This window comes from Astatotilapia calliptera, chromosome 6 (genome assembly GCF_964374335.1).
Source record: "Astatotilapia calliptera chromosome 6, fAstCal68.1, whole genome shotgun sequence".
Classification (NCBI taxonomy): Eukaryota; Metazoa; Chordata; class Actinopteri; order Cichliformes; family Cichlidae; genus Astatotilapia; species Astatotilapia calliptera.
The window spans coordinates 35,572,179-35,599,671 of record NC_137427.1 but is presented as its reverse complement, the minus strand read 5'-3'; the positions used below and the strand labels follow the sequence as shown (position 1 = coordinate 35,599,671).

General features: G+C 36.3%; 2 protein-coding genes across 2 annotated transcripts; one reads left to right on the top strand and one right to left on the bottom strand.

Moving 5' to 3' along the window:
• Window positions 1-501: 501 nt before the first annotated feature.
• rac2 (Rac family small GTPase 2) lies at window positions 502-12,912 on the top strand. The gene is made up of 7 exons (XM_026171853.2): window positions 502-693; window positions 6,845-6,916; window positions 8,889-9,006; window positions 9,892-9,954; window positions 10,586-10,745; window positions 11,052-11,185; window positions 12,382-12,912. Exons 1-6 carry the CDS (start codon window positions 659-661, stop codon window positions 11,180-11,182), a joined length of 579 nt encoding a protein of 192 aa, XP_026027638.1. The 5' UTR covers window positions 502-658; the 3' UTR covers window positions 11,183-11,185; window positions 12,382-12,912.
• A 1,687-nt stretch (window positions 12,913-14,599) lies between these two features.
• LOC145429341 (uncharacterized) lies at window positions 14,600-19,259 on the bottom strand. The gene is made up of 5 exons (XM_080302608.1): window positions 19,162-19,259; window positions 18,012-18,039; window positions 16,274-16,429; window positions 15,980-16,072; window positions 14,600-15,037 (listed from the first exon to the last, which is right to left on the bottom strand). The coding sequence occupies exons 1-5, from the start codon at window positions 19,257-19,259 to the stop codon at window positions 14,723-14,725; spliced, it is 690 nt and encodes a 229-aa protein (XP_080158734.1). The 3' UTR covers window positions 14,600-14,722.
• Window positions 19,260-27,493: the final 8,234 nt, after the last annotated feature.

Here is a 27,493-nt window from a genome sequence, read left to right as displayed (position 1 = left end):
GGGTACTTGTATCACTCAGGAGGGATAACAAGGTTTAATGTTGTTTTAAGATGAAGGTAACCATTAGACACATACTGCAGAAAACACCAGGAAGTGAATGTGAGTAAGTGTTATGTTGTGTAAACCAAGGGAAATGTGTGAGTGCATGTCTTTAATTAATGAGGTTTATGGAATTCAATCTTTTATAGTAAATTGAAATTTGAGGTAGATTAATTTTAACTTCCATATGTTCCGGACATGCTGGTCTGCATTTACTGAATGGTAAATGCCCAAAAGAAGAGGAAGTTTAAAATAAAGCTCTTATTGTTCGCAGAACCTTCCTCTTTGTAGCCATTTCACAGCTTCTTCTCTCTTGCAACAGAGACTGCTTTTCAACACCCTTCACATTAATTTTTTTATGGGTGTCTTTTTTATGGGTATTGGTATCTTTTCAGCTTAAGGTCTGTTGTTTGAAAGAAAAAAAGAACAAAACAGGAAGAAGGCGATGAGTGCAAAAATGAAGGGAGAGAGGCTGAGTAAGAAAAAAAAGAAGCAGCAAAAGAAGGGGGAGGGAGGTGTGCAACAATTTCCTGTAGTTGCATGCTCTTCAGCGTCTCTCGGCCTTCCTCTCTGAGTCTGTTTCAGAGTGAAGAGCACAGACGAAGCTGAGCGGAACAGGATGCAGGCTATCAAATGTGTGGTCGTGGGAGATGGGTATGCTATTATTTTACTAATTTTAACCAGTGTGTTATAAATTAAAGGGGCCTTCAAGCTTTGAATTACACAGTGGTCGCCCAGCTGACGCATAAATGGGGATTGGCCCCAGGCTCTGAATTTCAGGGTAATCAGATAGAGCTGTCAAAGGTTGTCACATGGTAGGAGCAACAGTTTGATCCACTTCAGCGAGATTACTGTGCGGTTCAGCGTAAAAGTGTAAAAGAAACTTCTGTACTTGTGTTTTATGTCCAGTGTTAACATGTAGATCTTAAGGTGTGTATTTGACAGCGGTGATTCACACTGAGCGCGCTGGATGAGCCATGCAGGCCACAACATGCAGGAAAATGCTTTAAAGCAGCAGAACTCCTCTTCAAAGATGAAAATCCGATAGATGCCACAAAGATCAGTTGAGAAAATACAAACAAAGTGAGAAAAAAGTATGACTAAAAAAAGAAGAGGCAATAAAGAAACAGAAGCTCAAACGTGTAAATGATTAACCTCATTGTGTTTTTGACATCTGAAAAGTTGTTGAATTTATTTGCCCTAAAGGGTGAAATGTGCTCGCGTAAGAAGTTTGGATGAGCCACCGTCTGCCATCAAATGCGTTTATCGTTGAAGGTGGGGCAAAATGGCTGGCTGTTAAAGTGAAGGGAATTGTAAAGCGGAAGTTCTACAGTTGTTTCTCAAAAATAGTTCAGTAAACACTTTAACACATGCAGTTCACCATCCAGAGGTAGCACACGGGTACTGCAGCGTGTGTGCAGAGCTTCCTGGTGTGTGACACTGATTTAAAAAAAATGCAGAGAGAGAAGCCGTAACAGTGACGTGTGTAAATATTTGGAAAGGGAAACATGTGGTGTTGGCTCTATTTCATTTACCACGCTACATTTACATAAAACCCTTTTTTTAAATTGAAAGCCTTTGATTGTCAGCTAATGAAAAAGACCTTGCATGAAAAATAACAGTTCAAGTGATTTAAACAAATCCAAAACATGATTTAAGTTTTGACATTTAAAAAAATTAATTGTGTGTTTTCTCAAATATTCTTTGTAGTGTTCAAAACAAGCATCAATTATTGGCTGTTGACAGGAGACCAACAGTAGTCAGGTTTTATGTTAACCATACTTTGATAATTTTTTTGTTGTGTTTAAATAACTTGTTTTGTTGTTTTTCTTAAGAAGCTGTTTTTTAGTAGCTGCCAATCAAAAGCTTCCATTAAAAAAAGGTTTTATGTAATTTAAGTGTGCTAAAGTCAATAAAGACAGTTCACTAAAAAGAAGTGACAAAATGTGTAAAACAAACAAACAAGCATTAGTAAACACTGCAGAGGTAAACATGCTGAACTTTTGTAGATCTTGTTTCATTACTTCTGACTCCGCTCCAGAACTTGACCTAGATTTCAGTTCCGCCTTTATTACTTGTTTCTTTACAACTAGTGCTGTGTACAAACTAGTACTGCAAATTTTACAATCCAGATACCAAGTAAATACAGGGTCAGTACTGCGGATACCAATACTCGCACTTTTAACCTATAAGGAAAGCCTATATAGGTAAGTGCAGTGTATCACGACTTATGAGACATGCCATTATTAATTTGCAAATTCTAAAAACATTTGAATGATTTTTACTTTCCACAATAATTAGAAAAAACAAGAAAACACACCTTTTAGTTTCTCGTGAATTTTCAAACTGGGTTTTTTGGAGACCCAGAATTTACTGTTCATGTCTCAAAAGCACGTTGGGTCAGCTTCTGTTATTAAATATTCTATAGGGTACAAATAAAATAGACTTGCAGTCAACACAAACAGGTTTAGACCTTTTTTAATAGGTTGTTTAAGGAATATTATGTCATGTGCAAAAGAAATAATTTATTTAACAGATTCAGTGGACTACAGACTGAACTTAAAGCACTTAATCAATCTGATACCAATATCTGTGTCTGTATCAATATTTGGATTAATTCGTTCACCTCTATTAAAAACACAACACTAAGACAAAGGCAGTCAGTTCACTTCAGTGGGTTACACAAGCAGGAGGAAGAGCTTGGAGATGTGCCCAGTTTTACACCTGCGCCCATATGAATAAAAGGAAATATTGTGAAAAGGTTTTCAAAATGTTGCCTTTTAAAATATTTGAAAGCTACATTGCAAATACCCAGCCAGCCCTTTTGAAAGTCTGTATCGTTTCATGTGACAGCCAGAAAGCTAATGATGGTGGTGGTAATTTCCACATTTATTTCTCATTTTTGATCACCTCTGCTAGGCGCTAACAGTGTATATATAGATACATACACACAGTAGTTAAACTTAACTGCTGATGGAGAAGAGGAAGTCGGTTTCATGTTGTAGGGAAGTCCGCTTCAAGAGTCGTGGTATTTACAGTTTAACAGCACAAGCATTTAAATGCAATCAGAGCTCATCAGCTGTGTTGCAAAATCCATCTTCTTTAACCCATTTTACTCCACAAATAAGAGTTTTAAATAAGAAATAATTATTTGAAATAATAATAAATAATTTCAAATAAGAACAACAGAAGTAATGTGAATGATTTAAGCGTATGGTTTAATTAGCAGCCAAGTTAATGAACATCCTACAGTCTGATGACTGACTCATTAAAACCTTACAAAACAAACAGGTGCGTTTAAAGGCAAATGGGGCAGTGGGTTATAAATGTTAAATTAAATATAACACTAGAAAGAAAATAAATTTGGAGAGCCACACCACAGCTATTTGTATTGTACATAATTTGACAGGTTTTCAAGATAGTCCTTGAAAAGTAGAGATGACAGCAGCTAACTTGCTGTTTTTCAAAGAAAGCATCATTAATGTGCCTGAACTGAAATAAAATGAAGTTTCTGTCTATTGTGATTCTTATAGCGAAGTCGCTTTTTCTCGGAAAAAGCTAGCGTTCTGTTGCTTTCTGCTGGCAGGGCAGTTAAGGACAGAAACACGTCCCTGTGCAAGTGTATATAAACATTTCTGAAACTTACATGGGTGTATAAGCAGTAGCTGGTTGTGGTGGTTGAAGCTGACCTCTGTCAGGAAATTGTCTGCTGCTGCTGCTGTTTTCATGCCTGAAGTCAAAATGTCGGATGTTAGAAAGTGGCTCGTGGTGCTGTCACATTCCTAAAACTCAGAGAAAGACAATTTACCACTGGTTGCTGCACATACAACATTTTTAAGGACTTGTGAGCATCCCGGTGAAGGTGGAAGCCCAGATTTGTACTTCTTGTTATATTAGACAGTCTCTTGCATGCCTTCTTTCCTGTCTTCCTTCTCTCACCCCAACCGGTCGCAGCAGATGGCCCCGCCCCTCCCTGAGCCTGGTTCTGCTGGAGGTTTCTTCCTGTTAAAAGGGAGTTTTTCCTTCCCACTGTCACCAAAGTGCTTGCTCATAGGGGGTCACATGATTGCTGGGTTTTTCTCTGTATGTATTATTGTAGGATCTACCTTACAATATAAAGCACCTTGAAGCGACTGTTGTTGTGATTTCATGCTGTATAAATAAAATTGAATTTAATTGACTTCTCCTGCTAAAGTGAGTGCTGAGTTAGCAGTTATATGTGTATGTGTTAGTCCCCATAGGGAAATAGTTCCTCTGCATTTAACCCATTCACGCAGTGAAGCAGTGGGCAGCCACCAATGCAGCGCCCGGGGAGCAGTGTGTAGGGACAGTACCTTGCTCAGGGGTACCTTAGGGTAGCCGTTCAGTGGAGTTGAACCCCCGACCTTCCGATCATGGGGCCACCACTCTACCTACTGAGCTATATGACAATTAAAGCACAACAGTTATACAGCTACAGATATAATTTGTAAAATAAAGTAAACCTAATGAGTAACAAAAAAGTCAAGCCCCCTTTGAGAAATTAAAGTTTACTCAGTTTTATTTTTTCTTACATGCAGTTGTAGAGCTATGCAGCTAGCTAACTGACACCATTTGGCCTCAGTCTGGTTGAAACCATTCATCACCATATATTCACTTTTTATTCTTTTTAGACGGGACCAAAAGAAATGAAATGTCACAATAGGTTAAAACGATAGGATAAAACATGTTCATGGAAAAGCAGATTATGAAGCAGACAGAGAGAGATGTGAGGCAGAAATCTTTTTTCTTTCCTTTTTTTTGAAAGCTCGGTGTGGCCAGTTCCTGTTTTCAGCTCAAACCGATGCTTCTGAAACAGCGCGGTTCCTTTTTGACTCACACACGACCACAAAGCACACGCATGTAATGCTATACTTATGAGACCCTTTAGTGGCATTATTTAATGTGTGACCCACATCCCTGACTCAACCTCTGCATTCGACCTAAACCCTGTTTTAACCTTAACAGTGAGACTAAATCTTAAACCCACACGAGCCTTTGGAAAAAGTTACAAACTGACAACATTTCATCAGACTCGACCTCTAAAACTCAGAGTTGTCCTCACAAAGACAGAAATGCTCACAGGCACTCTGACGCTTATCTGCGTTGCTCATATCACTACTGAGTCATCTCGTCAGCAGGGCTGGTCTTTTTTAAAATGCTAACTTTTGGAATGACTGTCATTTTGTAGTTTCTGTGTCATGCATTTTTTTTCTAGTCAGAACATATTTGGATTTTATAATTAATAAAAAAATTAATTCACTAGCCACAAAGTATAAAAGTTTGTTGTTGTTGTTGTTGTTATTAATGTTGGTTCTGAAAAACACTCAAATATATACTCAGTACACTTGTACTATAACACTAAGCAGCCATGAAAGTAAAGAAACGTGCTAACAAGTGCACCCACAGATCCCTCAATGGAAGCGTCAGTTGATAATAATGATGTGTCATCCCTTCCATATTTTTGTATAACTACTTTTAATAATATACAATATAATAATAATACTTAAAAGAATTAAATATGAAAACCAAAAATTATTTTGTATATGAGAAATATGCCAACATGTTTATTTGATTTACATATTAAACATAAAAAGGTTTTTGGGGGGAGAGAATGGGGGAAGCTCAATTTCTTCTGTCTGATAATAGTTCAAAGTTCCACAAAATTATTAATCTTATTGTGGGATTTTAAAATATTTCTATTGTGTTAATGTGGTTTGAGTAAAAGGTGGGAGTATGTGAGAGTTTCGAGCAAAACCATCGAGAAGACCAGTATAAACCTGCTTTATTTGACAAACGCTTGTACGTCACAAATGTCTTTTATGGCACAGAGTCACAGGCAGACTGAGAAAAAAGGACGAGCTGATGGTTTCCTTGCAGACTGGATTTGCTTGGTTATTTATGTAAGCAAAAAAAAAAGAAGGTTATTTATCAATAAGTGTGATAAAGACTGATCCAATCAGGGGTTCTGATCTCCGTCTGTCAGATAAGAGACTCTACAGAATTCTGTTTATTTATTTATTAACCTTTATTTAACCAGGAAAAGTCCCATTGAGATTAAAAACCTCTTTTTCAAGGGAGTCCTGGCCAAGAGGCGACAACACGTTGAAATTTGATGAAACAAAAAGACTGAAGCCACTCCTCCTAGCTTATGACCAATCAGATGTATCCAGAGTGTAATCAACATGAAATATGAGTGCTGCAGTGAAACCAGGCCTCGAGTTCTTTGTGCTGCTGTTGAAAATGCTGGCAGCAAATCTGTGGAAACTAAATAAGAAGCAGGCTAGCTGATACTTGCTGGATCACCTTGCAGGCAGCCATGCAGTTTCATCACTGTGGATGTTGGGACAAGCTGAACACAGATCACTGAATTTCTGCAAATTAGAAACACAAAAACACTGTTTACAGATGTCAGCGTGCCCATGAAATCTGTATTTGTTGAATGTTTTGTTTTTGACCGTGACAGTATTTTCGAACAATGACGTCAACAAAGGAACTGGGGGAGTTGCTCACAGAGTAAATATAATGCACTTCCAGAAAACATTTAAACTTGGAGTGTGACTGATGTGTATAGGCGTGCATATTGCATCATCTCCTGTCAGTACTATATATTTTTTTCTTCATATATATATATATATATATATATATATATATATATATATATATATATATATATATATATATATATATATGGAATAGCAACATTTACTGTCTCTTGTGTTTTTTTCTTGTCATTCTCTATGTCTCTTTCCTGACTTCTCTTTGTCTTTTTACTTGTGTTATACAGAGCTGTGGGTAAAACATGTCTTCTCATCAGTTACACAACCAATGCCTTCCCCGGAGAGTACATTCCTACTGTGTGAGTACTACAAACAAACATCTACACACACAGAAATACAGACATAAACACTTTCGCGGTCTCTCTGTGAGGCACCTACAGGTACATGCGCATGTCTTCATTGATCAGTTGTGCACTGTGTCAGGACACACGGACAAATATTATAGAGAAGATGCACACATGTGCTGCAGTCCATCTGGAGATGTCTGACTGTAACACAGGCAGGTTTGGGCTGGCAGCAGCCTGCAGGTTATTAAAACATATTTGTGGTTCAAAGCGTGTTTGATCAAACGTCAGCTGCTTTCTGCACACGGTGAAAGAAAAGAGGAAAGAAGTGAGATGGGCTTTTCTTTTTTTAAAACAATAAATATCGCTGTGCACCTGAGGTCCTGACAGCGCTGGAATTGAACAAGTCAAGTACTAGAGTGTTGTATGTCCATGCAACACAATAGTTTTGCTACATTTTGAATGGACATTTGAACAGCTTAATGTAAAATTCAGTTAAATATGAATCTAATATGTGAAGTATATTTAAATGCATTGTTTTTATATAAACTAACCTTCTCCATAGTAAATGTTTAAAAAAGATAACAATATTACTCGATTAGCAACTGTTTTTCAAATCCAATCTGATCCATTTTCCTGTATACATTTATTTATTATTATTATTATTTATTATTGTAAATATTCTTGAGGTTTGGGCAATTGGTTTAAAACACTATACAACCTTTTTGGCCATTAAGTCTCATTAATCACTTTGCTTGTTGTTTCTACAGTTTTACAAACCAAAATTAAAAGTTTTAATTGGCAAATTAATAATTAGCACAATCTATAATGTAAACAGTCAGAAATTTAAGCCCAACTTGGAATATGCAGGACATTAGAATATTGAAAGAAATATTGAAAGAAATAAAATGAATATTTCTACAATGATCAGCACTTTTACTTCAGCAAAAAATTGAATGCTTCTTCCACCAGTGGGTGCTGGTGCCTACTTCAAACTTTCACATAAAATAAAAAAAATAAAACCATATAAAGGAACACAGTCCATAAATATTACATGTAAGCCATATTAGAATGAAGGCAATAAAAGATCTAGGGAAGCACAATAAATGATTATTAGACAGGTTATATTAAACCTCAGATCTTCAGTGATGTAATGCTGCACTCTGCAACATGAAGGACCAGAACTTCATAAAAATGACTATGAGTCATCACATTTACTTCTTCAGGTGCAACTATTTAGCAACATGTGAACCCACCGTATATTAAACTGGAAACCCAGAAATATAAACACCAACATTGAGAAATTAAACTGTTATGCTTCTTTGTGACCACACGAGGGCAGCCCTGCCTTATTATGTGTCATTGTCGTGTTGAGGCTGTGTGCAGGCAGTAGTGATGGCAAGGAGGACCCAATGTGCAGACACTCGGACCCAGAAAGTAAACTCAAACTCAGTTTTATTGCTAGATGGCAAACAGAGAACTGGCAAAACTGAGAATACAAAAACTAAACTGAAAATAACAACAACCTGAACTGGCAGACGGACAGATAGAAAACACAGCATGAAATGAGGGTAGATCGTGACACAAGAACACTAAAACTCTAAAAAGAAAACACACAGAGAACCTAAACTAAGAATAATCCTATAAGCCATTAGGCAAAGCTAGAATATAATGAAATAAACAAAATCAAAGAGCCAAAAACACAAAACACTGGGTCGACGACCCAGGCACCCTAACAGCTATGCTCTTATACTAGACATGGTTAATATGACTTGTGTGTCAAACTAACCAAAGTAATGTTGTTGGTTGATGTTTTCGTGAACAGTGATATTTCAAGTATGGTTGTAGTTTTTTCCCCCATTATAGGAGTTTAACTGGTTAAACAATCAGTGAACTGAAGGATTGTTTAATTAATAAATAACCAATGAAATGAAAGGCTGCCTGAGACTGGTTGACCAATCGTTGACCTTCTCTTCTCTCCCCACAGATTCGACAATTATTCAGCTAATGTGATGGTGGACAGCAAGCCGGTCAACCTGGGCCTCTGGGATACAGCTGGACAGGAAGATTATGACAGGCTCCGCCCACTGTCCTACCCACAGACGGTACAGAATCACACATACACACACAAAGCACTCGTACAGCTCATTAGAACAAGGGGGTTTTAACATTATGTGTTATAAACAATGTGTATCATATGTACCACTTACTTTCATGCTTTTAGCCATGAGATAACTACGATAAACACACAACATGTGGTAGAGTAGCTGAAGTAGTTGTTTTACATTTAACCTGATCTTCTCCACAGTAGAAACGAAACATAATTTCGTCCTTTCGAAATAAATATTTCAAGTCAGCACTTGTGAAACTGCATTCTCAAGGACATTTCAAAAAACCTTTGTCCCTAATAAAATAGCCAACTTTAATAGATCCAAAACGTCCAAAACAGGAGTTACGCTTAGTTTTCAGTAAGGACACAGGGGTCTGAATCCAGTGTTAGACCATTTTTATTAGTTTCTTTATTAGTTATCATGAGTTATTAGTCAAGTTTATGACTTTATGACTTGCAGTTTAGTTTTGCAAGTTTCTGTTTATTTGGGTTTAGGCACCATGACTAATTGATTAGTTTTAGGTTAATATAGACCTTCTGTCAGTATTACAAAACTTGCCAAAAGTGATGAGTGCTGCTCAGTCTGATATCTGCCCAGATGTCTGAAAAGAAGAAACAGTAGAAAAATCAAGAAAATACATGGAAAACATGTTGTTTATTGTAAATATAAATGTTATAATAAATATAAACAAATGCAAGCAAGATATGCTTTCTTCCAGATGTAATGTGGAAAGCATTTCAATTTTGTGAGAACTCAACTTTTAGAGCTTGGCAAGAAGTAATGGACATAAAGTTACACAGACAGAACTTATATAACATGTCAGCTAATTAAAACTGCAGCAGCTATTCAAATTCTTTGTCTCCTTGTCTCTCCATCCAGGATGTTTTCCTAATCTGCTTCTCCCTGGTTAGCCCGGCATCCTATGAGAACGTCAGAGCTAAGGTGAGTTTTGGCTGTTTTTTATGAGGCCTGTCTCTCAGCTGCCAAGGAACAAAATGTAAAAAGGAACAAAAGGAACAGAAATATGCAAATTTCTAACTGTGTTTTATTAAAACTTCCACAGTTGGTTAAATATTAGCATGGTAAGACGCTGAAAATAAAGTGACTGAAAGAAACAGCAGTAGATCTCATCAGGTAATACCCCAAAACTCCATGGAAATAGCTGCTTTGTGAGCAAGCTACTCCACAACACAGATTTACCAGTCATAGCCCACAACAATCACTGGCTTGTGGTTTACCTGAGAAAATAAGAGGGAGGAGAAAAATAGTAATTTATTATAGAGAAAAATAATAGGTACTTGGATAAAGAAATGGAGGAAAAACCCAAACAGATCTGAAAATAAATATGAATGAATGATTGATGCTGTGTGTGAGAGTTGGATGATGTATTTCTCTCATTTCATAGCATTGTTTTTCGTGTTAAGCCTTCATCCACCTTTCTGTAACACCTGGCATCAGAGCTTCATCTCCCTCCGCCTTTGATTCTGTTTTTTGCCTCTAACACGTTCCTTGATTTTGCGTGTTCCCCTTTCTTGCCTCTTATTTAGTTTTCCTTTACTCTGTATTCTGCCAGTGGTACCCTGAGGTCCGTCACCACTGCCCCTCCACGCCCATCATCCTGGTTGGCACTAAGCTGGATCTGAGGGATGAAAAGGATACCATTGAGAAACTGAAGGACAAGAAGCTGGCGCCTATCACCTATCCACAGGGCCTAGCTCTGGCTAAGGAGATAGGTCAGTCACTCTTACTTTATTTGCTTGAAAAGCACTTTAAGATTTGAAGCTCTCCTCACCAGTGAAGATATGAAACTAGCAGATGAAGATGCTAGAGAACTTTGTAGCCTGACTGCCTCTGCAAATTTTTGTTATTCCCCTCATTTCCTGGCATCACAGTAAAAGTATAGTAGCTGTAGTTGACTATAGTGTTCTTTGAAAGTTGAACTTATTCTTCTCCACTACCAGCAAACCTTTCTTCTCTTACTTTGTCTTTGTAGTTCTTTCTCTTCTTTTATTAACATATATGTGTCTTCGCATGTATAGATGCAGTCAAATACCTGGAGTGCTCAGCCTTGACCCAGCGTGGTCTGAAGACTGTGTTTGATGAGGCCATTCGTGCCGTCCTCTGCCCTCAGCCCGCCAAGGTCAAGAAGAAGCCCTGCTCGCTGCTGTAAACGGTACGACTGAATAAAACACAGAGGAAGAGGAGGAAGAGAGATTAGACGTTTGAGAGAAGAGAGAAACAAAGTGAACTCGCTCATTAAATCAACACATAAAGTAGAGTAGAGGTTTGAGGGCTTCTTTTCTTTTCTTTGAACATAAGTCTGAAGCTATTCAATCAAGCCTTTTATTTGTCACATGCAATGTTTACATCTGCAGTGAAATTGGACCCCCCGAACATACATACGTATCAGCTCCAGCCTTGAGACCACAGCTGACACCGATACGGTAGCTGCATGAAATGATGGTGGTTTTCCTTTAGTGCGAACAACTGCATGTCAATTTCACAGTTGGTCTAACAGTCCGTCACTGGTCTCTCAGTCTCCCGTTGGAGAGCTTCTCTGAGATGTTATCAATCTTGTGCTCAGAGAGCAGAGACTGCCGTGAGCTTCTCCAAGATCTTATCCGTGCTGCGTTCAATGAGCCCATTTTGAGAAGTCACGACCCGTCCCATCATTTCCATCATAGCGGGCAGCCTTGTGGGGTTTTGAAAAGCCAATTCTGCTATCTTTGATAAGCCAGGGCCAAGCCAACTCCGAACAACAAGAACCCTGTTATCGTGGTTCCGAAAAGGTAGATGTCTACAATGTTCTCGATTGACAGTCCCGCCAGGCACACGACCCTCCAGTTCCTCCACCCGTCCATTGTGTATCCGGCAGGAAAGGACACTCGGACTTACTCAAGCCCAGGCTTCTCGTTGAGAAGAGCGTGTCAATTGCAATCAGGGACCAGTTGTTCAAATCCATAATTCCTCTTTTAGGTTGTAACAGACCGTGAGAGTCATCCAGGGCAAAAGTAGAAAAGTAGACGAGACTAGACAAGGACATTGAGAAGCCAAGCAGGAAAGAGAAGGAAGAGGGAGAGGAGAAAAGTGCGACTGCCTTCGTCCAGAGCCAAACGAGAAAGGAAACTGTAGACACTTATCACTAAGAGGTGATTCAGAAGTTTGTTCTTGCACATATAATGGACAGAAACATTAAAGAGAAAAGAAAAGACATAAATGAACACAACACAAGACAGAAAAGTTTCACATGCTTTGTACTCAATTTCATTTTTTTGCAGAGGAAAAATAAATTTGTCCTGAATATTGTTGGAGTAATTTTGTCCCACAGGCATCAATTTAACCCCATGATTTATGTGACCTTTGTTTTAGATTCTCACAGGAGCACAGAAGAAGAGAAAAGGACTGCAGACCCTGAAGAATATATGCAAATCTGCCATGTCTCTAATGTATATCTACAACTTTAAACAAAACAAAAAACCAAACAATGTATGGTGTGCAGGTTTGCTATTGTTTTAGAAATGCCAACGAGCTCTTAAGTCCAAATCCAGACGCTGCCCAGACAGGATTTCTTTGTAAAATATATCAGTTTAGAGATTATAGACCCTTTGAGTTTAAGTGTAAGTCTGAGAGCAGCATGCTGCCTTCATCTAAAGTACTGCCAACAATATATATGTGTTTCATGAAACCTAAAATAAAAATAACTTTTGTAACTGAAATAAACACAGTGTTTCAGTATGATTTGTTCACTGTGCTGTTTTCAGGGTGATGAATGTAAGGAGCAGAAATGGTCGTTTGTGAGGAAGCAAGCAACAAGCAAACTTGTGTCTGAATAAGATTTATTAACAAATGTATTATTTGTTGTGCTATTAAAATAAAAATAAAACATTTGAATGCACAAAAGATTCACATTATTTCTCCACAACATGTGACCTTTTGGATTGAATGCCTATACTCAACTATGGGGGATATAAAATTCTCATTTTGATACAGCTGCTGATATCGCCTATACTCGATCCTTATTTACATATTGTGGAGAACAGCATCTTTTTCTGGTGGTGAGTTGAAAATGTTCAGACTCAAACAGCACTTTCAGTTTTGCAGTTTAATGTTTGACCAGCTTTTTTGCCAAAACACCTTCATGTTTCAATCATTTTAGTAATCCTGCGAACAGTTAATCATGTCACATGGTGCTCAAGTCTTCAGCTGTGATTTTATTTGTTATTTAATTAATACAGTTTAATGTCTTATAATATAGATAGCTACACAGGCATACAGAGAGATTGTTTACTTTATTAATCCCCAGTGCGACTGAAGATTAAACTGAATATAAAGCATTTAAAAGAAGCTCAATCTTAAACTCATAACAGAACAGTAATGTTAGTCCATATAAAACTGATGTGGAATATTTTCCTCTTGAATTATTAGGTTAACTTTGATATTTTGTGGTTAGTTTGCCAGGATGATGACTGTCACCTCTCTGCCTTTCTGCAAGAGGCTCCACACTCAAAAAAATCTGTTGTTGGATGAACACAATTTAATCATGGCACCCTTTTTGCACACAATTTAACCAAGTACAATAAACCCTTTTCGATCATGTCAAACCAACACATTTAGCATTTGGTGGTTTAATGTAATCAGATTACGTTGGATCAACATACTATACTTACATTGATTTGAAGTGATTTATTTAAGTATGTAGAGTGAAATTTGTTTTAATTCATTCTACACAATTTAAAAAGTTTAGGAAAACAGAATTAAATCTTGTTGTTTCAACAACTACTTTGTTAATCAAGGCAATGATTTCACTCATTTCAACCAAATTATTTCAATTAGATTTGTTTACATTTGTTACACATTTAGAAACCCACTACTTTACAAAAAAAGTCACAATCAGATTATGATAACATTATCTTTATTAACTGGATTTAGTGGACAATATAAAAGCTTACCATTTTTGTACACCTGCAAGCATTATGCCACTTCAAAAGGTAAAATGTTAGAATACTTATTTACATAGGTAATATGTTGGAACCAAAGCTTCCACAACTAAAAACAGATGCAAAATTTGCTCAATATATCGACTGCATTTTAAAAAATTAAACTAAAAGATAAAAATACATCTCCCACTTGGCAAGTTAAAACATGTGACAAAATCGAATTGTGTGAATTTGGAAAAATAAAATAAAATAATTAGAAATATTTTGGGGGCAATACAACAACAACAAAAAATTCCATAGGTGATGAAAATCTATATTTGTTTGGTGTATCTCATTGAAATAATTATTAGTTTGACCAATTTTTATATTTCTGTATTTATTTTTTTAATTTTGGTTGCAGTCCTCCACAGCTAGCAATATAGTTTTGCTGTGTTTTAAAACATGCTAGCAAGCAAAATGGAAACAATAATACAGTGAACTTAACAGGTGGCAGTGGTCTTAAACTTTACAGGACCTTGATACATAAACACAACATAGTACTTCTGTCAGTACTTCTGATCCATTTTGAGCCATCTATATAAGGACAAACAAAAATCATCTGCAGTGCTGTATAAAAGGTGAATTGCCCAACAGAGAGAATCCAAAAACTTAAAAAACAATGTTTTAAATGAAAGAAAAAAAAATATAAACAACTCAAATATTAACATTATATATTGGAAATCACCATTGCACCAATGAACCATTCAAGACCTATCAGTCATTTTCAAGTGCTCTCACCCCATAAGCTTGTTTTTCAGAAACTGTACCTTTGAAGACAGCTTTTGTCCATCAAGATTTAAAAGTATCTTCTGGAGGACTTCAAAGGTGCATTTAAGTTCTGGTGGGTAGCTCAGGTTCAAACGGTATATGAGTCCAAACAACAGAGCACATGCTTGTGCAATGTTACCCAAATCAGTGTTAGCCTCCACACCCTCAATCACGACACCAACGTCCTCTGGGTCATCTTCAGGTTCAGCACCCTCCTTCTGGATGACGTACACCCCCATCACAGTTTGCTCCATGCAGCTTTTTGCCTCGCTGTCCGTATCCTACATGAAAAAGTATAAGACAACAAAGTAAAATTTAAGAGATTGTTTAAACAACTGTTTCTATGCTGTTCATAAAATCCAAGTAGTCAAAGTAATAAACAGAAAATTACACCACTAAAGTAGTTGTTAGTAATTACTCCAATACATAAATTATAAAATACACCTCTCATGTCAAAAGAGGTGGCATAATTGACCTCTCACCGGCCCCTCCCCCGAAAGGGCCATTGTCCAATTACACATTATAGCAACCGTTACTGTGTCTGACAAACATTAACCTCAAGCAAGATGGAGAAGCGGTGTGCCCACCGATACGCCGAGAGATTGTGTCTGGAGGAGTTGTGTTCTTTCCATTCACAAAGTCAAAAACAACGTGAATGGATTAAACAGTGTGTATGGCCCCATTCCCAGGTAAATGTACCGAACATTATGAAGCATGTCTGCTCGCACATTCGGGTACCCATTGGTGCGCAGAGGAAACCATTTGTTTGTCGGACGTAGCAAGAGTAACTTAGGGGGACAGGACTCGAGAAAAGGCTAACTCAGCTGCTAAAATAAAACAGGTATAGAAGTGTTAGTACTAAACAGCTCAAAGTTCATAGACATTTCTATTTACAAATACTGATGACCATAACAATGAAAAAACAACAGGACTTGTTTTAATCCAAGTACAGATTCAAAAGCAATATAATCTTGATGCATGTTAAATGCATTGTATGTTTGTGTATCAAGTTTAAGTAGGCATAAATTTCTTTCCTTCCAATACCAAATTCCAGAAATTCTTTATTGCAATGCTTAATACTGTTTGGTATTCAAGACATCCTTTCCCCAATACCAGGTGTCTTGTTGCTAATCTCAAAATTTTAATTTTAATGATTTGCATTTGAGGCAACATCACAATTTGTATGAGAATGTTACAGACAACATGCTGTCACAATGGCTCACCAAGTACTCCTTTATTAACTTCTCATAGTCTTCGTTTAGGTGGATGCACAAAGACTTCAAGATGCATGCTCGTCTGGTATGGATGTTGTCATGCTGGAGAGGAGGAGGAGATAATATGAGCCAAAACCACTGTTTTTCTTAAAGCTAGGGTAATCAGTTAACTTGCATAATTATTCTTTAGGTTAGAACCTGGCATGTACCACTTGTTAAGCCGAAACAAAATTGACAACTTCATCTCCAAATAAAAGTTATTTTTGCTGCCTATGACAAAGTCTACTCAATCCTAATACAAACCTTGGAGATGGCAAGCATGAGACCTCTTATTTTCTTTCCACGTGTCCCTCCTTTGGTCAGAAAGATTTCCATTAAGCGTGGCGCGTATTGGTCAAGCTCGGCAAAGAAAGTAGATAGCAGAGGCTTTGTGGTGATTCGCAGAAACTCCTTCTCAATCTGCAATAGAGAACAAATACATTGATTAAAAACACAACTGTATATTTCACTCACTTCACATCTAAGCTGACTAAAGCTGCTTTTAGAAGACCATGCAGACATCAGTGCTGTCTGTGTAGGACATGAATCAGTCTGTGTCAGATACTGAATTTGAAATTTCCACTAAAGTCACAAGTAAGAGGCAAGTGGAACCAAGATCTAGGCCATTTGCTTTTTGAAGTTTGCAAAGACTGCTAAATTGCACCAGTGGTAGTTCACTCTTTGCAACACAGTATGCTGTTCTAAACAGATTTTTCAGGTTTATTTTTAGTATATTATTTGCAATTGGTGTTTGTTCTGGGAAAGATATTGCAGACTGAGCAATAATCCATTTCTAATGGGGGCCTTTCTTAAAATGACTGGTCCCAGTAACAAAGGCGCTTGTCGACTCAGAAATCGAGGGAAAACCAACGACACACCCGGCAGAACATTATGTTATTTACACGGGTGCACATAAGTGGTCCGCATGTGCGCATTCGCTGTCAAAATAAAAGACGCGCAACAGATAAGAAGTTGCAACGCACGTTTGCATCCATATAAAAGGCACTGTTTTTGTCCGCTAGAGTGGGATTTTCACGGCACATTCTGCACCACATCTGTGTGTTCATCATTTGTTTGAAGCCAGCTCACCTCCTGCAACCACTTTTGCGAGAATACGCGCTTCTTTTGTGGTTCGGACTCCTTCTGACATTTCTTTGGAGGTGGAGGAAAACCAAAGTAATTGCTTAAAGGAGCTTCTTCGACATATTTAAGAGTTCTAAACAAATATGTCCTCCTCCAGAAAATCTTATGTATGCAAACACGCGTTGCAACTTCTTATCTTGTGCGCGTTTTTTATTTTGACAGCAAATATGCACTTGCGGACCACTTATGTGCAGCCCCGGTTATATAGCTCGTCATGTTGCAGCCACAGAAATTCTTTTGTCCATGAAACCATAAAGCTGCACTTTCTTTTTGCCTTATAGTCTGATTTGTCATAACTTTTCCGTTTTGTGGTAAGCTTTTCTTTGGCTGTCACTTCTTCACCCTGACCTGTCTTATTTGGCTAAGCAGAACTACAATTAATATCCTGCTGCTTTTACACACGCATTCACATAACACTCAGCGATTGTCTGCGCGATCAACCTCTCACATGTTTAAGCTGCGGGAGATTTCACTTGTCATGTTTGCATAGTAAGCTAACGATTGATAAGACGATGTCAGAGGAATTGGTGCACAAATTATCATCACTCACAGATCAGTGCTGTCGCTCTCTATACACAGGTCGCGTGATTGCAAAGTGAAAGCAAAAAACAAGCGCAAATTCAAACGCGATTTCAATATGTCACATATTGACAGTGGCTCACCGATGCCAATGACATAATTATCCAGCTACATTTCCGAAAGAATGCAGAAGCATTGACATATATTTTTCCTTCTTATGACAGCCCGACGGGCAGGGCAGAGATAGATTTTGGTAGCCCGACTGGAAAAATCGCTAGCCCTGGGACGTCGGGCTAGCCATTTTGCGAGCCCTGTACAGTGTTTCAATAATTGTACCTACTACTCTCCCTGATGGAACAACGCTTGCACTGCCACATACAAGTCACTGAAAGAAAAAAAGAAAAGCAGTTTTAAGGATAGTTTTATTGGCACCTTTTTTTCACTTTGATTAAATCATAAAACTATCATAAAAAATATATGATGGTAAAAGGCTTACCATGTATTAAAGAGGAGGCACAAACAATCAGAAAAAGGGGTCAGCTTTCTTTGTGGTGTTACTATGGTAAAGTACTATGGTACTATGGTAAAGAAAACAGAAAAAAACAGAAAAAATTATTTTATAAAAATTCCACAGTGGATTTTTTTTTTACTTTGTTGCAAATGTATAAAAAAAATACAAATACATATAAATACCTCTTGCAATAAAAAATTCACAGATAAATATCCAATCTGTTGCCAAATGTAATAGCAGTGTTTCACACTATGCAATAAAGATGCTGGTAGTTGCGGTATAGGTCCGACAGGCAATTTTCATAACTATCCGCCATTGCCTTTTCCTCTGACCTCGTGTTTATGCTCTTTTTCCCATGCACTAGCATCAAGTCAATTCGAAGGATGCAGCCCCTGAATTTGGACACAGCTAATATTTAGCAAATCGCGCATGCTAGTTTAACTTGCATTACTGTGAGAGGCCGAATGCTTAAAATAAAAGGAGAGAGAAAGAAAGAAAGAAAGAAAAAATGCAAATGATAATAAAAAAAGTGAACAAAGACCATGTCTTGCTATAACCGTCATTTAAAACCAAAGTGAATGCTAACAGAGCTAGGTAGAAGTTCAATGAGACAACCATACTAGCTTTAGCTAACTTCATTTACTTTGAAAGTGAATTACAAACGTGTTAAATATTGAATTAAACATATCAATAACCGCTAAAAACACTATAAGACTAACTGCAAAAACGGGTAAAAAAAAAAAAAAGAAAAACAATGAAGTGGACATGCTAATAATAGTATAAATATACCCAGAGCGGATTATAAATCAGGTATTAGACGGTACCGATTGGCACCGTCTAATACCAGATTTTCACTGTATTTGCTCCACTCCCGCTGTCTAATGACAACTTACACATTTGGAATTAAAAACATTGTTAAACAATTAATGGACAAAACAACTTCGTTTGACTAAGATATTTTGAGTTATTTATTACTTACCTGTATTCTGGAAGATTCCGCAGAGGGAAATGGCAGTCCACTGAACACATATAACTTCTCCGCGTTCCCGCCTCTTCACTTTTGGGAAGTTTGAGCATGCGCACTAGGCATCGGTTTTAGAGTTGTTGATTTAAAATAATTACATTTAATTGAACTGAAGAATGCAAATCTAGTTCATTAAACTTTTTGTTATTTTATGTTAAACCAACAACTGATAATGATTTAAAAACCTAAACTCAATATGTTCATGTTAAATAGACAAATGTCTATTGAATTAATCAAACAACTGCCTTAGTTGACTTTTTTGAGTGCATATGCCGCTGTTCTAGTGGATACTGTAAAAATAAATAAGCAATGATATATGATAATACATTATCATTAAACTCTTAACTATACAGTAGTAGTAAAAAATATTTTACTACTTTCCAAATATCAATGAAAGTATAGGCATTCATGTAATAATAATAATAATAATAATAATAATAATAATAATGAACATGAATTATGTTTCATTCACAAAATATTTTCTCTTGCCAGTTAGTATTGTATTGTAGTGGTATTGTAATTTTCAGGAGACTGACAGTAACAGAAATTAATTCCATAGACAAGAAATCAACATGGACGTGGACCGCCACACTGCAAAACATTTGGTAATCTTTTCTGAATGGTTTATAGTTATGACCCTATTAAGGATACACAGAAGACAATGGACGAATGGACAAAATAAAGCATGTAGAGTACTTTTCAAATTCTTTTTGGTGTTTGCTCAAATATGGGACCTTAAATAATTTTTTTTTAATAATATAATTTAACTAGACCATACCTAGAATTTTTTTGTGGTACATTTCCCTGATGACAGATCCTGATTTAATTTCATGGTTGGAAGGACCAGGAAAAATTCTAAAAATTGTTTGAGTTGAGACAAAATGACCCTATTAGCAAATCACCATCGGTTTAAGAAAGGACACAAAAAAATTCAGTTAACATACAAAATCTGATATGAAAGAGGCAACACACAGTCTAACTCTTTTGTTTTTATGTTGCATAATACAGAGAAAAACTGTTTTTACGACACTAATGATGCCAGTAACAGTCGCTGTTGGGGAGGACAGTTTACACTGAGCATGTGCAGTTTAAAGATGCCTTTTATTTTTAAGGAGGAAACCATCCTGAGCTGCTAGCTGTCCAGTTTAAAATCTATAGTGAAGCACTTTCTGATGTCTTCTTATTCCTTTTCAGTATTGTGGATGTTTTGTTCAATATTTCCTTTTTGATGTTTGTTTACCAGCCGTATTGGTATCAATACTTCCTGTTATTTAGCCGTAAATAGCCATTGTAGTGTCTTTGATTGAGATATGACTTATCGATCGTATTGATAATTTACGGAGAGCTTAGAGATGGATATCTGTGTAAGTAATGGCACAGCTTTTTTCCCCTTTTTTGTTTTTAGAATTAAGATTTTAAGAAAAGAAAAACAATTAAACCGTAGCTGAATCTGATCAGAGGAAAAGAGGTATCCGTCAGCTGTGACGCTGCGTTCTCGTTGATCTCCTTGAGATCTGAATGACATCAAACTTATTTTTGAAGTTTGCATTTACCCTGTTGTATTAAAAGAATACCTAAAGTTTCTTTTCCATTAGAGAATTTTTTGTTAACCTGTTTACTGGTCTTGATTATGCATCAAGTCAGAATCTGAAATTCATTTTTTTTAAAAAGGACGTAAAAACTCCCACGTTTTACAGCGTCGGCTATGCGGAGGCTGCCAGGCGTCGTATTTACACACCCATGGATGTTTAACTGTATTTATTGCGTACAAATAAATGTGAAATAAAGATAGCTTAAATGGAACAAGACTCTGTTTTAACACTTAATTCCTGCATCCACCTGTTTAAAATATATTATTTTAAAATAATGTGTTACATGACTACACAGAAGGATGTTTCAGCTCAGTATATAGCAAATAGAAAAAATATAAATAATTCTTAATTTTAAAATAAACATTAATCTGATTATTAAAAAAAATTATTGGACAAAAAGTACATGGAAAAAAGAACTCGGTGAAATGGAAAAAATAAAGTTCAATATCTTGAAAATCAAATAGAATACAAGCTTTGTTTTCTTCCTTGTTTTCTGTATTTATCTGTTTGTATAAGACAAACAGTTTATCATAAGTAACTGAAAGTCTTTCGGCTCTTCGAAGAAAAACTGATGGAATCCAACAAATAAACATAACTAAAAACTGCAGCCTCAAAAGTAAAACTCATTTGTTGCTGATAACGAACGCAAATCCAAAGTGTTGTTGTTCCCACCCCAGAGCAGCAGGTGGCAGCAGCACGATACAAAGGAACTGTACTGTACTGGGATTTCTGTTCGTTTTTGTTTTTATTTTCCAAAAGAAGAAGCTGTTTTTAACGTAAACTGTTGATTATAGAGTTTTTTGTTGCAGTTTGACCTTCAGCTGAACTTAATGTTGGGTTTCTATTGATTTTAGAGAAGCTATTCGCTGAGAGGTTGTCATAATTCATGCATGAAAGGGTTAAAACATATCCTTTGTTTCATTTTTTAGTGAAACTCTGGTAGAGTAGCTTTGAAACTGATAATTCAGCATATACTAAAAAATAAAGCCTTTTCTTACAGTATATTTGTGTGTATTTTATTTTGCAATATTTCTAATTACCACACTTAAAAGTGAACAGCCTATAATGCTATCATGACTCATCACTCAAACGCATCTTTTTCTCTCCGTTTTGGCCTTCCGTCCACACTGAGACAGCGTTTTCGGTCAAGGAAAGCGCAGCGTTTTGAAAACGCTCTCCAAAGCGTATACATTTGACGCCGTTTTCGCATAGCATTGTGGAAAGCGAACTGGAGCCTTTTTAAAAACAATGACACATTGTAGACTACGTCCACACATACACGGGTATTTCTGAAAACTGAGATTTTTCGTTTTTTTTTAAAATCCCATTCACACCTCAACACCAAAAACGAAGGAAAATGCTGCCAGGAGCATGCCAAAGCAACAGGTGGCGCTATATTCCTAACCGTGTAGAAATGTTGGCCAATCAGATGTCTAGACGCCTGGGCGGGAAAGAGTAAACAAAGATGGCGGCGCAAAGAAGCAGAACCGAGTACTATGTGTGGAGGGACCGTAACTGTCTGTGTATGTAAGCATTTAAACACTACAGAGAGTAAAATTAACAGTATTTTGTCTAAGTCCGCCATTGTAGAAATTAATTTCACCGAAACAATAACTTGGCGCACAGTGTGACGTCAAAAAAGGCGCACACCTTTGACCCTGCGTTTTCTCCGTTTTCCTTGTCCATAGTAAACGCAAAAACGGAGTTCTTGAAAATCTCCACCCAGGCAGGAATTTTTAAAACTCTCCGTTTTCAGTGGACGAAAGGTACAAACGCATAGATAAATCTACGTTTTCAAAAATACCCATACATGTGGACATAGCCTAGTCAAGTGATGCAATCATGTGATAAATTGTGACAGCCCCGTTAAAGATTAATATCAGTTTGTACATCCTCCAGATAGCTTTTCTTCAAATTCTTTAATTCTCAATCGCTTTTGTAACTTTGTACTTTTGTATTACTTGCAGCAACAACTCCACCTCATTGTTAGTCCATTTAAAAAACTAGTCGCTTTTCCTTTTCATTTTGCTGCATGTTTCAAAGAGCCGGAAAGTAAATAAACGGCAGACAGAAATGAGGCAGGTCGAGTCACCTTGCGTTTCACGCATGCGCAGTGCTGGAACAACTCTGTCAAAACGGTAGTTTGGACACGAGCATTTTCAGACAAAAACACCTTTTTCAAATTGATCCGGCCTAGTGTGAGGCCGTTCCAATGACGTCACCAATCACCACACTTCAAAGCACAAAGCCTGCGTTGTCACAGTAACGCATTCTGCGATAGGAGGTCATATATAGGAGTGAACTTGACTCTCACACAGCCTTAACTGTCTGTCTGTCCTCATGTCTGCAGTGCTGCTGTCTCCTGTCACCCTGCATGTTTCTAAGGTTAGTTTTCTCCATATTTATATTGTTCTTGTAGTTTTTGTCCTCTGGTTTTTGTCCTTGAGGTTTGAATATATATATGTGTGTGTGTGTGTGTGTGTGTGTGTGTGTGTGTGTGTTTGTGTTTGTGTGTGTAAATATATATATGTATATGTTTTTTGTCCACAGATGAGGTTTGAAGTGTCTGTGTGGTGCAGCTGGTCTGGTCTGTCTCTGTACAGTCGAGGCTGCACCCACCCATAAAACGGTGGAGGCTCACCAGGATATGCACACCTCACAAGTTCCTGGCTCTCTCGACTCGGTTGAAGACGGGTTTCTTGGAGAAGGGGAGGGCAGTGAGGCACAGTCCCCCGTCCCCACTTTCTTGCACTGAGGTCTGTTTGTTGCAAATATTTTTCACTTTCAAAGAATTGGGAGAATTCAACAATCTTTGGGCTGAAGGAAGGACAATACTCGGTGTATCAATGCTCAATCAACAATCATTTATTTCCATACAATTCAACAATAAGAGCATTACAACGTCCGGACGGGAGAGATGCTACCAGAGGGTCAGGCACATGTCTCAGAATGGTGACGGGTTGCTCAGCTTTTTATAGTCTCTAGTGGCCCCCAGCTAGTCGTAAAAGCCAAAACATCAAATTTTTTCTCTGTTACAGCGCCTAAGTTATGACCTCGGCAGTTGTTTCTCTGCTTTCTGTAAGGTGGGGGTGTGGAATGTGGTCTGTCTATCTCCCCTGTCTTTAGACACAGAGTCTCCTGCTTACAACCTTCTCTTCATGATTCAACAATTAAGCATGTCAAGAAAACAGTGTAACACATTCCCAGCAGATCAAGGATACAGAGTGATGCACATTTATCTAATGAACTAATATGTGAATATGTTCTGTTAACTCAAAAGTATAATGAGAACTAAACTACATACAGCTCACACACTCTATATTAAAGGGTATAATGTGATCTACAGCAGTATTCTAATTCAACTACTTTGATTACATATATAAGGTAACATATAATAACAGAATAATCTAATAACTTGTTTTTATGTCTTATCATGTTTATATGTGTATTTATGTCTTGTATTGCTGGTAAGTAACTTTCTTGCACTGAGGTCTGTTTGTTGCAAATATCTTTGACTTGTTTTTATGTCTTGTAATCTTTATGTGTGTATTTATGTCTTGTATTGCTGGTAAGTAACTTTCTTGCACTGAGTTTTGTTTGTTGCAAATATCTTTGACTTGTTTTTATGTCTTATCATGTTTATATGTGTATTTATGTCTTGTATTGCTGGTAAGTAACTTTCTTGCACTGAGGTCTGTTTATTGCAAATATCTTTGACTTGTTTTTATGTCTTGTAATGTTTATGTGTGTATTTATGTCTTGTATTGCTGGTAAGTAACGTTCTTGCACTGAGGTCTGTTTGTTGCAAATATCTTTGACTTGTTTTTATGTCTTATCATGTTTATATGTGTATTTATGTCTTGTATTGCAGGTAAGTAACTTTCTTGCACTGAGTTTTTTTTGTTGCAAATATCTTTGATTTGTTCTTATGTCTTGTAATGTTTATATGTGTATTTATGTCTTGTATTGCTGGTAAGAAACTTTCTTGCACTTAGGTCTGTTTATTGGAAATATCTTTGACCTGTTTTTATGTCTTATAATGTTTATATTTGTACTTATGTCTTGTATTGCTGGTAAGTAACTTTCTTGCACTTAGGTCTGTTTATTGCAAATATCTTTGACCTGTTTTTATGTCTTATAATGTTTATGTGTGTATTTATGTCTTGTATTGCTGGTAAGTAACTTTCTTGCGCTGAGTTTTTTTTGTTGCAAATATCTTTGATTTGTTTTTATGTCTTATCATGTTTATATGTGTATTTATGTCTTGTATTGCTGGTAAGTAACTTTCTTGCACTGAGGTCTGTTTATTGCAAATATCTTTGACCTGTTTTTATGTCTTGTAATGTTTATGTGTGTATTTATGTCTTGTATTGCTGGTAAGTAACTTTCTTGCGCTGAGTTTTTTTTGTTGCAAATATCTTTGATTTGTTTTTATGTCTTATCATGTTTATATGTGTATTTATGTCTTGTATTGCTGGTAAGTAACTTTATTGCACTGAGGTCTGTTTGTTGCAAATATCTTTGACTTGTTTTTATGTCTTGTAATCTTTATGTGTGTATTTATGTCTTGTATTGCTGGTAAGTAACTTTCTTGCGCTGAGTTTTGTTTGTTGCAAATATCTTTGATTTGTTTTTATGTCTTGTAATCTTTATGTGTGTATTCATGTCTTGTATTGCTGGTAAGTAACTTTCTTGCACTGAGGTCTGTTTGTTGCAAATATCTTTGACTTGTTTTTATGTCTTATCATGTTTATATGTGTATTTATGTCTTGTATTGCTGGTAAGTAACTTTATTGCACTGAGGTCTGTTTGTTGCAAATATCTTTGACTTGTTTTTATGTCTTGTAATGTTTATATGTGTATTTATGTCTTGTATTGCTGGTAAGTAACTTTCTTGCACTGAGTTTTTTTTGTTGCAAATATCTTTGATTTGTTTTTATGTCTTATCATGTTTATATGTGTATTTATGTCTTGTATTGCTGGTAAGTAACTTTATTGCACTGAGGTCTGTTTGTTGCAAATATCTTTCACTTGTTTTTATGTCTTGTAATCTTTATGTGTGTATTTATGTCTTGTATTGCTGGTAAGTAACTTTCTTGCACTGAGGTCTGTTTGTTGCAAATATCTTTGACTTGTTTTTATGTCTTGTAATCTTTATGTGTGTATTTATGTCTTGTATTGCTGGTAAGTAACTTTCTTGCACTGAGGTCTGTTTGTTGCAAATATCTTTGACTTGTTTTTATGTCTTATCATGTTTATATGTGTATTTATGTCTTGTAATGTTTATATGTGTAATTATATCTTGTATTGCAGGTAAGTAACTTTCTTGCACTGAGTTTTTTTTGTTGCAAATATCTTTGACTTGTTTTTATGTCTTATCATGTTTATATGTGTATTTATGTCTTGTATTGCTGGTAAGAAACTTTCTTGCACTGAGGTCTGTTTATTGCAAATATCTTTGACTTGTTTTTATGTCTTGTAATGTTTATGTGTGTATTTATGTCTTCAATTGCTGTTAAGTAACTTTCTTGCACTGAGGTCTGTTTATTGCAAATATCTTTGACCTGTTTTTATGTCTTATCATGTTTATGTGTGTATTTATGTCTGGTATTGCTGTTAAATGTGTATTTATGTCTTGTATTGCTGCTAAGTAACTTTCTTGCACTGAGGTCTGTTTATTGCGAATATCTTTGACCTGTTTTTATGTCTTATAATGTTTATATTTGTACTTATATCTTGTATTGCTGGTAAGTAACTTTCTTGCACTGAGGTCTGTTTATTGCAAATATCTTTGACTTGTTTTTATGTCTTCTAATGTTTATGTGTGTATTTATGTCTTGTAATGATTATGTGTGTATGTATGTCTTGCATTGCTGGTAAGTAACTTTCTTGCACTGAGGTCTGTTTGTTGCAAATATCTTTGACTTGCTTTTATGTTTTATAATGTTTATGTGTGTATTTATGTCTTGTATTGCTGGTAAGTAACTTTCTTGCACTGAGGTCTGTTTATTGCAAATATCTTTGACCTGTTTTTATGTCTTGTAATGTTTATGTGTGTATTTATGTCTTGTATTGCTCTTAAGTAAATTTCTTGCACTGAGGTCTGTTTATTGCAAATATCTTTGACCTGTTTTTATGTCTTATAATGTTTATATTTGTACTTATGTCTTGTATTGCTGGTAAGTAACTTTCTTGCACTGAGGTCTGTTTGTTGCAAATATCTTTGACTTGTTTTTATGTCTTATAATGTTTATGTGTGTATTTATGTCTTGTATTGCTGGTAAGTAACTTTCTTGCACTGAGTTTTGTTTGTTGCAAATATCTTTGATTTGTTTTTATGTCTTGTAATCTTTCTGTGTGTATTTATGTCTTGTATTGCTGGTAAGTAACTTTATTGCACTGAGGTCTCTTTGTTGCAAATATCTTTGACTTGTTTTTATGTCTTATCATGTTTATATGTGTATTTATGTCTTGTATTGCTGGTAAGTAACTTTCTTGCACTGAGGTCTGTTTGTTGCAAATATCTTTGACTTGTTTTTATGTCTTGTAATGTTTATGTGTGTATTTATGTCTTGTATTGCTGGTAAGTAAATTTCTTGCACTGAGTTTTTTTTGTTGCAAATATCTTTGATTTGTTTTTATGTCTTATCATGTTTATATGTGTATTTATGTCTTGTATTGCTGGTAAGTAACTT

What these genes read in the sequence shown, in the direction of transcription:
- LOC145429341 (XM_080302608.1), bottom strand. Translation starts at nt 19,259, where the DNA reads ATGCTCAAACTTCCCAAAAGTGAAGAGGCGGGAACGCGGAGAAGTTAT. An exon ending in CGGAATCTTCCAGAATACAG is followed by an intron (nt 18,040 to 19,161) that starts GTAAGTAATAAA and finishes TGTATGTGGCAG; the next exon opens with TGCAAGCGTTGTTCCATCAG. An exon ending in TCATGCTTGCCATCTCCAAG is followed by an intron (nt 16,073 to 16,273) that starts GTTTGTATTAGG and finishes CCTCCTCTCCAG; the next exon opens with CATGACAACATCCATACCAG.
- rac2 (XM_026171853.2), top strand. Translation starts at nt 659, where the DNA reads ATGCAGGCTATCAAATGTGTGGTCGTGGGAGATGG. An exon ending in GGAGAGTACATTCCTACTGT is followed by an intron (nt 6,917 to 8,888) that starts GTGAGTACTACA and finishes CTCTCCCCACAG; the next exon opens with ATTCGACAATTATTCAGCTA. An exon ending in ATGAGAACGTCAGAGCTAAG is followed by an intron (nt 9,955 to 10,585) that starts GTGAGTTTTGGC and finishes GTATTCTGCCAG; the next exon opens with TGGTACCCTGAGGTCCGTCA.